The following is a 10,668-nucleotide window of genomic DNA, read 5'->3' on the forward strand; positions in this document are numbered from 1 at the left end:
ATTTACAATAATATCTGTACATTTTAATAGAAATTACGGGGTTTTTTTTAGCTTGTCTGCTATATGTTGGACATACAGCTAGAAAACAATTATGTTTGAAATTGCACCAAGAAATCATATGCTGTCAGGAATAAGACTATGTGAGCTCTGTCCAATAAACACACTGTAACAAGAACTACTAGGCCACAGTAACAATAACACCCTTTGGTGAGGAAACGGTTACTGTGTGAAGACACAAAGTTTGTTTATTTCACTGTCAACGAGGCATTTAAGTGACGACGCATGAGGTATAGGTAGCTGTTTAAAGGGAAACAATATTCTGCAACATGTCTGTTTTATTTAATGCCACAAAATAGAGCAAGAGATAACAGCAGATAACAGGTAGGCTAAAAGTAACACGACAAAGTTGCTGTGACTTGTCTATATGGGTTTTCAAACTCTTGTCATGGAATGTTTGGGATTTGGATTGGCTGGTAAACCTTTTTGAAATCTTAAAGAGTCATAGTTAAGTACCTTAAATCAAGGAAATACGAACAGAGACTGCGATTCTTAAGTTGCTAAAGGCAGATTGAAACGTGAACTCCATTTTGCAGCATTCAAAATTATGTGATGTTACTAAATAGCATTTAGCGATGCTATTTATGATTCTTAAAGAGTTATGATTTCCACACTAAACAACCAAGTTGCAAGATGTTTGTTGATGTAGTTGGAAAAATCATAGTTTTTTTCCAGCTATGATTAGACGCATTGTCTAGTTGGTTGTAGAGAACAACCTACAGCATTGAGCTACTTGAAATCAAAGAATATTAATGAAAATGCGACTGCAGTTCAAACCTTGTAGGACAATATGCCAATTCAAAAAGCAGCAACTACAAGTGTTTTGCAAGCAGAACAACACGCGTCAAGTCACGGTATATGTCAGACCCTCGAGTAGCAGCGTGCTCCGCTCTCCTTCCCATAAAAAGACATGACAGGCTTGTTAGTCTTGAATCAATGTGGCGTTCAAAGAGCACCTTTTATCACTCCATCTGAGAGAGGCTCCGATCTGATAAAGCTGAGGAGCTGCAGCCTGGGTCACCTCACAATCCTAAGTTGGGATCACCGGTTCTTTTAATCCTCCTCCACCGTGTTTACCTCACTTTTCTTTGATGAAGCCCCACAGGTGTCCTGGGAAATTTACATTTCTTCCTACCTCCCATCTCTTACATGCACCAGAAAGTGTTATTTGTTGTACATTAGTCACTTATGAGTTCTACAATTACAGAAAGTTGTGATTGCACGATCGACTTACGTCTTTGCGGTCTGAGTCAGACCTCAAAGACGTAAAATTTATAAAGACATTCAGAAGAAAAATGGTAAAGAAAAAGAGGAAATAGTGTGGGAAACAGAAAGACAATAATTCCAATACAGATGACAAAAAGATCTAAAAAGAACAAGTTCAACTTCACGAGCCACACTTTGAAGTCAAGCCTGCAAATTGAAAAAATACTTGACCACATGAATTAGGCTAAAATATCTCAAAATGCAACAAATAATGACTGATTTGAAACACATTCGAGGACAGATGCGAAACAAAGTAATTGACATATACTCCTCTGGAATGGTTTCAAAACACCTAACAAAATTGCTCTAAGACCCAATCCACGATTCATTTAGAAGGTCACAAAAGAACCCAAAACGACATAAAAAGTGCCCCAGGCCTCACTTTTCCCAGGACAGTTTAACCTTCCCCTTCTTTTCACAAGCAGTCATTGGGTAAGTGCAGTTCACCCTGGACAAATCAACTGTCCAGCAAAGGTAAGTGTTCAAGGTTTAATAGTAAGGAAGAGATCCATGGGAGAATTGTCAAGGTATAAACCACTGCTGACCGAAAGAACAAAAAATCTTGATGAGGACCAAGACTTACAAAAAAAAAACCTTTGGATGTAGATTGGTGGGGGGGGAGGGGGGTTGCCCATTGTGATCTTAAACACAAGCACACTGCAGGAAGAGGAAGAACACTTCTGAATGGCTCAAAAAATAAATAAAAAGCTAGTCCAAAATTGGCCCAAAATCCCACCACAGTGAAGCCGTCTATCAGGATTTGATAGCAGTTTTTACTGCCAAAGGGGTGACACAACCAGATGTTAGGTTTACAAACCAAACATTGTTTTCACACAAGCTCACATTTTTCCCCTTCTTAAAAGAAGCCACCAGTTGAAAACTGAATTCTGTATTTACCCCAATCTTTGATATTGATCGAATATAACCAGGTTAAATATGATTTTGCAGTTTTCTGTATTGTCCATGGAGGTCACTGTTGAAATTCAGAATCTCTCATTTACCACATGCTTCTTAGAAAGAGCAAGTAGTTTTGCAGACCTATAAGTACGTATATTTGTATTTGTATCCGTGTTTGTGAGCAGCAAAGTAGAGGCTGAAGTTGTCTAGAGTACAAGTACTGAGATGGTCTCAATAGGACGAGAAGGAAGACCCCAGAGCAAAGGGCGAAAGATCCAGGAAGCAGAATTTGTAATACGAAATGAATGTATGAATGTAATGAGGCATCTGATGTTTTTTCTAAAGGGTGAGTATATTTAAACATGTCCCAGAGTAGGGGTGCAGTGAACATCTCTGGCCCTAGGCTCTGTTTGCCATACACACACAGGCCAAAAGAGTGAAAGGGCAAAGCATCATAAGGCGTCATTGGCCTGGCTCTCCAGGTCAGTCCACAGACAATGGCCACCATCACACCACAAAGGCCGACGCCAGACAACAAGCAACTCAAGAGCTCTGCCCATGAAAGATTTATTGCATTATGCAACAAAAGGCCACCTTGAGAGCTGCCTTTGAGGAGTTCAGGGAGGGTCTTCCATCGAGGTGAACTTCACTCAGTCATGTTGCTTTTTCTGCCACCCAGATGCCTCACCATAAAAGTTCTAAAGGAAACAGGGGGAACGCACAAGAAGGCTCTCGGGCGGAAAACATTTCCCCCGAGTTCCTTTAAATGCAACTCCAAACTAAATCGTAATTACTTCTAACCTTGTCTGAGCTCCTGCCAGAGAACTTGGCAAAGATTGCTCCAGCAGTAGAAAAGCAACAAACAGCAAACAGCCCCTGGAGCCAGTTTTGCTTAATTAAGTTGAGAGAGGCTTTCATTAAAACCCCTTAATCAAGGCTGAAATCTTTCAGGTATCGTAGAGCACACACACAAAAAAAAAACTGTGACTGTGACTGACAAGAATAAAAATTTTAAGGCCACATTAAAGGCCGTGATTCAGAGAAGTGTGCGCAGGTAATGAGGAGGTAAGTGTTTGAGGGTGAAACTCAGACAGTCTGTGGTTACAGGCAAATGAGTTGGGCTGTCTGTTACCCGAGGCAGCACAGGGTTCATCGGGATGCGAGGTGTTTCGTCTCCTCTCGTGTCGATAGACGAGATGCGGTTTGTTGTGCTCTTCTTCGTATTCCGCGCCAGACACGTTCAAAAGAGGCTCCAAGAAGTATTCGGCGTGCTGCGTCGTAAATGTTCCGACCTGACGGAGAGAAAAGAGATGTCATTCACGGCCTTGGCACAAAGCGTGTGATTGCAAGTGAGAGCATATACTGTGTGTGCTCTGCGGGGTTCAGTTTACAACTGGCTTTCATTGAAACTAAAGTAACGCTCTTATTGCCGCAGGCGAAACTCTTAAAGAGTTTGTCTGCTTTTGACGGGAACGTATGGAAAGAACATACCGAATCAGAAATCTCTTGTCAAAGCTCACTTTGAGTCACTCTTGAACTTTTAGCCACGACAATAACGGAACATTTTCAAACATTCTGCACCTTTTTATGCATTCATCAATAAGCAAGCGATTCACTGCAACTGTGTGAACAGTCTCGTGCGTCTGCGCAAAAGCTGATCTGTCATGTGTTCACAACTTTGGAAATGTGTTTCCCTCCTCACACGCTGACAGTGGGAGGAGTGACATCATCATAAAAGGAGAGAGCTGCAGACAGAGGAATGCTAATATTGATTTGGCAGCTCAGCTTCTCTCAAAGCCTCTTAGCGTTTTGAGCCATGAGGCACAGTGATGTTTGCATGGTAATTTCATGCGCACACTTAAGCCGGATATTGGACCCTGGAATGTTATCTTTACGGGAGTGTTACACCACAGCCGTCCCCACAGGTGATGGGCATTTGACAGCGGGAAACGTATGGATAGGATACGGAAAACAAGTACAAACTGTGTTTGTTCACTAAGAGTGGAAGGATTTGTTCACAATTTGTTCTCAACACCCTTCCAGTGCAGTGTTACGAGACCATAGAACGTCAAACTTTGACACCTTCCTGTGCCTTACTCCGTCATCTTTCAGTTCCAAGAACTCAATGTGGATGAAGTTAACCAGCTAACTGTTGGATAAAAATCAGTGTTAACATAGTCTATTAATGTCTTCTGTTGTGCACTGTGAGCTCACTTTGTTCCCCATATGTAGAGTTCCCCAACTCTCTTCAGCGTGCACAGAACGTTAGCTCTGGTTAAAAGTGATGATGGCAGCACAACCCAGTTCTGGCTTCTCCATGGAGGAGCTAAGAAGCCAAATGAAATTGCTTAGTCACGTAAAGGATTTGATCATCAGAGAACATAAAGTAGGACTGGACACACTGGCCACAGGCCAGTACTGCAATCTAATCATATCCACAATGGCAGCACTCCAAGTAATATAACAATCTTAAGGGCAAATCGGCTATTTGCATTCGGCCACCGCTCTGATTACATTCATGAGGCTCTCCTCAACCAGCGGAAACAAGCGCTCTGCACATTCCACAATAACATCTAAAATGTTGAATATTGTGAAAAGGTTTGTTTTTCATTTCAGAAGCTTAAATGTATTATATCTTACAGATTCAGTACACATAGAATGAAAGCCTTTATTTTTTTGGAATTTTGATGATGGGTTACAGGTAACGAAAACTCAAAATTCAGTCTCTCGAAAAATGTTAACATTACATGAGATAAAATAAAAAATTATCCTTTAAACATTTTAAAACAGTTCTTCAAGGAAAACAATCAAGTTTGATAAATTAATTGGAGTTGGCAAGTCGGCACTGCACTAACGGCACTGAAATGCATTTAGGGGTATCTCTCTAAAACAAACAAAAACTTTTCTTTGGATAAAAGAACTTTAGTTTTTCTTCAGCTGAAAGTCTGAGGTGATGTGTTGTCAACTGATAATCTGTGCACAACCTACTCAACTCAAAATGAAAATAAACATTTTTACACCTTCGTTCTCCTGTTGTTGCATTTTAAAACAACTTAATCTGATGTTAAGGTATAAGAAATTAAGTGTAACTCTCAATGATTTGTTACTAAAGCTTTGTAGGAATAAGAATTACATGAAAATTTCTGCAATTCAATGTTTAGTGAGATTATTTTTAATGATGTGCACATTACAGAACATTTGAGTGAGACCACGTTTTTGCACATCTAAGCACCTTATAATTAAATATAAGGCAGCTGGTGCCTGTTTTTTTTGCAATGCTATGTATCGTGAATCCGATTTAATCCTACAACTCTCTACTAGCAGCAGTCTGAGCACACAAATGACCTGTTGCATCACTAGAAAGAGGCAAAGCTTTAGTTTCCCAGTGTTGGCTCAGTAAATCTTTCAGACGTTTGGCTAGAAAGGAGGGTTGAACTGGACCTCACAACCGACTGACTTCTATCTGAACTAAGATGACATGGCTTTTTTTTTTTTTCATCCCCCTTCTCTGTGCTGAGTCATCCAAAAAACGGTGGCGACCTCTGAGGTGAAAGGGCCCGTAGAAGAGTCGGGATCCCGATCTTTACATCGTTTAGAAGATAGAAGCATTTCTCAGGGCAGAATGACCCATCACACACTTCTATTATGGGAGAAAACCAAGAGCGCCAGCTCCGCGGGGAACAAACATTTCCCACGGTGTGAGCTCTCCTTAAGTTCCCCGCGAAACCTTCAGTGGCGGTTGTCTCCGCTGCAGAGCTTTCTCCTCTTTTCTGTCCATCACGGTGAGCTCACTTTGAAAAGAGCAAAGAGCCCCCAGAACTCTGCGCCCCCGTCCCCCTCTCTCCCCTCATCAATCGCCCCCTGGGGATGGCTTTGAGTAACTCCGGACGAAAATGGGAAACCTGCATTTTCCTAGAATGACCCCTTTGTTTTATGGCTTAATTATTCTTTAATGACCTCATCTCAACACAATGCGGCCCAGACCAGCAAGCCCCAGTGAACAGTTGAAGACACATTTATGACCCAGCAGCCTTTGGTGCCGCGTCTATTGTCCTGTCATCCTCAGTGAGTGATATGTTTACAAAAAGGAAGCAAACTTGTTTGGATAAATGAGTAATATGTCGCGGCTGCGCAAAGAGGTAACGAAATTCTCATTAACCTGATAATTGCGCGACACCGTGCGGGGTCATTTAGATGAAAAAAATCAATTTGTTTTACTTTTGACTTAGTTTTAGAGCCACCTGTCCCTCTCTAAACTGTACTTGCAACAACAGTCCAAAAATAAGAATTGCATCACTGAAATAGATGCCGCAACGGGAATAGTGAGACTCTAAGTCTACGGTCGCCCTGTACCCACCCCCCACACAGGATCCCACTGGTGCGACTGAGGTCAACCCCCTTGCTCCTGGTCCAGTAACCTCATGTGACCCATGAAGTCATCCCCTTCAGCACTTATCAGATTCTCTCCCACAGGAGTCAGCAAACTAAGTCAGTCCAGCACGGAGGATTCCCGCATGATTAATATTGGATTTAGAAACCCACCACTCTCTTGAACTGTATTACAGGCTCATAACAAACTTTTTAAACGGGTAAATCTGTAGAGAAAAAAAAACAGTCATAACCCTTAAAAGACGACTTGAGGGACACCTTTCAGCTGGTTTATTAAGTTTGCAGCAAATGAAACAGAAAAAAAAACATATATTTATATATATTTTGGGTTCAAAACTGTTTACTAGGAATTATCAACCAAGTGTGATCAAAAGGCAAATGACATCATTTGTCAGCGATCGTTTCATGAGGTTGTTTAGGATTTCAGATGATGTCACTCATGTTGAATCATGCTGATGTTACAATGGGTGAAAGAATCTTACAAACAAGCCAAATAGTAACACAAAACGGTCTCACTGTTGCAGTGGCACCACACACACACACACACGCACACACACACACACGCACACACACACACACACACACACACACAGTGAGGACTTTGCATTGGGTTTCATTCATTTAAGTAACAACATTCATTCTCCACCCAAACATTTCCCCTAAGTTTAACCATTACTACCTTATTTCTAACCTTAACCAAAACTTGCTTCCCACTTTACCTCTAAGCCAAACAAGAATATCACAATAGCGCTGCAAGAAAGGGAGGACCGGGAAAAGGCTTCCACTTTCCACAAATTACCTCTCTTTGTTGGCAGATTTTGTGAAAGTGATCCTCAAGTACAAATTCACATATATGACATATTTTCATAATCAAATGCATTTTATGTCTAACCTAAACTCACACAACTTGTGTTAGGATCACAACTTGATCCTAACCTTTGCCCCTATCCTAAAGCAGCACTTCTTCTTAAGGGGTTCAGACTTTGTGCCCAGGAAGGAGCAGTGGGTCCTTACAACGTAGTATTTGTTAGAAAAATTGGCTTTTCAGGTGAGAAATGCTAAAACACACACACACACACACACACACACAGGCAGCCTTTAAATGTATAATGTTTAAATGAATGAACTTAGGACAGAATAGTAGATGAATCAGTAAGAGATGCGGGTCATTCAGGCACCTCAAAATTTTGCATCACTGCAGATTTGGTCATTTTGAGTCGGACATTTTTGGGCACAAAATGTCGTCGTCTAGTGCTGGACATTTCATACCCATAACACATCAGTTTGTATCTGCAATGTGGACATTTTGTATCTGCTTTGACAACCACTTATTTAAAGTTTTGCTTTGTTTTTGTGTAATCCACTCTTGTAGTGATTGTAATGTAGGACTCATAATAGAAATCTACCAGCAGGTAGTCACTTCAGTGTACAGTGACAGTTTTCTAAAAACTCCTGAGGTTTCACTGTAGGCTTCAGTTCTGGTTTGCCATGTCAAGACTCTCAGAGACCTCCATCTGAAACTGTGTTATCTTTGGTATTTTTTTTGTAGATTCACCAAAGCATGGGAACATTTTTTTTTTTTAACAGACTATCAGGAACAAAGTGTCTAAAGATACAATTTCTGAATCTCTGCTAAGTTGTCTGGTATGTGTAGACAAAACACTGGCTCATCATTTGAATTTAAAAAGTCTTTTCATGTCTGAATGATTCATGGATTGGAGTAAAGCATCTCCAAACACACACACACACACACGCACGCCCACACACACACACACACACACACACACACAAACACACAACTTTGAGTCTGGTCAGGTACTGAATTGAAAATAAGTCAAAATGTAGGCAATAAACTCAAAGAAAAACTTAGAAAGACCTTCTTGACAGCTCAATAAAACCTGATCTTGATCTCTCATAACTGAAACATTTCACATTTCTTCTCATAACAAGCACACACATGGTTTTTAACAGCTCAAACTTAGTCAAATCAAATAAAGTAGCTACTTTCAAACCTTCCCACAGATTTTCAATTGAACTTTGACTGGGCCATTCTATGAGAGGTGTCCTGTTTCGACCTTTTCACTTCCGATATGATGCCGATGTTGCAGCTTTGAGCATTGGACGATATCAATATTGACCCTGCACAATATCAGATTGAATCAGGCTTACCTTTATTACTTGTTTTGTACTGTGAAATGCTACAAAAGGTTTGATCAAATGAACAAAAGGCAGCAACAATAAGTATTAGTAACCAGTGGTCTGCGAGCAGAATTCAAGCGCTGCTGGATAGAAATGTTGTACTAGATAGAGTGCTTCTATCTATGTGCTTTTATCTACGAGTTCAGATTCAGATCAAGATAATGATAATGCTCGTTTCTTGCCTGATATCGGATTGATTTCCGATATTGATATCAGATTGGAACACCCATGTGTATGACAAGAATATGCATTGTCATAAACCATTGTATTGTACCCATGGCTGTATGTTCAATGTCAGGCTCCTGCTGAAAGATGAATCTCCATCCCTGATCTCAAATTTTTTTTTCCAGCTTCTAACAGCTTTTCTTTCAAGTTTACTCTGTATTTAGCTCGATCCTTTAACCATCAGCTCTGACCAGCTTCCCTGTCCTTCCTGAAGAAAAACATACCCACAGCATGATACCACCGCCATCATATCTCACAGTGGTGACGGTGTGCTTAGGCACATTTTCTGCCACACATAATTTCACCAAAAAAAAAAGAAAAAAGATTAACATAGCTCATTTATTATGATCTGCTCCCTATATGATTTGTGTGTGTGTGTGTGTGTGTGGGGGGGGGGGGGGGGGGGGGTAATATGGCGTTATTAGGGAGGTATGAGTACTTCTGCAAGGACCTGTCTTTGCTCCGTCCTACAAACATGAGGGGTAAACTGATCAGATCAAAGTCAAAATCTCAACCTTTAGACCGCATCACCCCCTAGGTAACAGAGTTCATGGATCCCTCCGTCATTAGTCCAGCAACACTTGCTCTTGTTACACTCTTACACGCTTCACTCAGACTGCGGGTTCTGCAGGATATGCATGGATGGGATCCATTGAAATGGGAGAAAGCATGTCAGCATCACTTGATTAAAGAGAAACGGGAGAGTCAGCGGGACTCACCAGACCGGTGCACAGGCTGAACACAGCGGGGTGCTCGCTCTTTGCGTTGACGTGCCCGCGGAAAAAGCAGTGCCGCATATCGCCGGGGTCGTGGAAGTGCGAGTCCGCGTCGCCGCTCCGCTCCGCTCCCAAGTGAGTCACGGTGTAGGACGGGGCGATGAAGCTGGAGTCTGCGCTCAGGTCGAGATGGAAGCGTTCCCCGAACGCGTCGATCCTGTAGAGAAGCCGCAAGCCCGACAGGTCATCACTTAAACTCCTCTGTCTCCTTCTGTAGTGCAGCTTGTGGGGGAACGATTCTCCGAAGTCGTTCACTCGGAGCGGAGTGACGATTTCATACGATGACAGCTGCCTGATGAAGCTCTCTGCAACGAAACGTGGGATTGAGAGGCAACGCGGCGGCAATCAAGGTGTCGCCGTAATGAGTGATACGTAATGACCCATGACAAGCGAGGCGACTCGAGTCAGACCTACCTTGTTTCGGATGCAATCGGTACTGCAGAGTTTCCCTGGCGAGTGCTGACAAATGACACGTTAGTCCAACCAGCCAGATTGCAAGATGCATGATTTCCTCCACGTAGAGTCCGTCCGAGGCAGTACCCTACCCTCCGTCTCTGCCGAGCGGCGCGGCGCGACTTTCCCCCTCCACCCCGACTTCTCCGTCTGCTTCTCCTTGTTCCCCGGCTTGTCAGCAACAGGTCGTGGGATCCGCGGAGGCTCTCTGCAGCGCAACTCTTGCAAAGTGCATTGGCCTCATCGCATTGCTGAAAACGTGCACCCGCTGGCCTCTGCAAAATTGTCCGCGTTTATGGCACATTCATCCTCCCGTCTCTCCCCCCCAGACTCCATTAAAAAAAATAAATAAATAAATAAAAGAAATACTGCTGCCAAATGCAAACTGCAGTGTTTTACTGAAAGG

At 42.3% G+C, this 10,668-nt stretch overlaps 1 protein-coding gene across 2 annotated transcripts in view; it reads right to left on the reverse strand.

Moving 5' to 3' along the window:
• LOC102235540 (A disintegrin and metalloproteinase with thrombospondin motifs 20) overlaps nucleotides 1–10,332 on the reverse strand; it is a 95,589-nt gene extending 85,257 nt beyond the window's left edge. For both annotated transcript variants that reach the window (XR_002753504.1, XM_005796405.2), the window contains exons 1-3: nucleotides 10,224–10,332; nucleotides 9,753–10,114; nucleotides 3,353–3,512 (exon numbers count right to left, since the gene is read on the reverse strand). Coding sequence is in view for 1 of the 2 variants with exons in the window: in XM_005796405.2 (XP_005796462.1) it covers nucleotides 3,353–3,512; nucleotides 9,753–10,114; nucleotides 10,224–10,314 (613 nt within the window). In the remaining variant the exon portion in view is untranslated. The remainder of the gene's footprint in view (nucleotides 1–3,352; nucleotides 3,513–9,752; nucleotides 10,115–10,223) is intronic.
• Nucleotides 10,333–10,668: the final 336 nt, after the last annotated feature.

This window comes from Xiphophorus maculatus, chromosome 2, assembly GCF_002775205.1.
Source record: "Xiphophorus maculatus strain JP 163 A chromosome 2, X_maculatus-5.0-male, whole genome shotgun sequence".
Classification (NCBI taxonomy): Eukaryota; Metazoa; Chordata; class Actinopteri; order Cyprinodontiformes; family Poeciliidae; genus Xiphophorus; species Xiphophorus maculatus.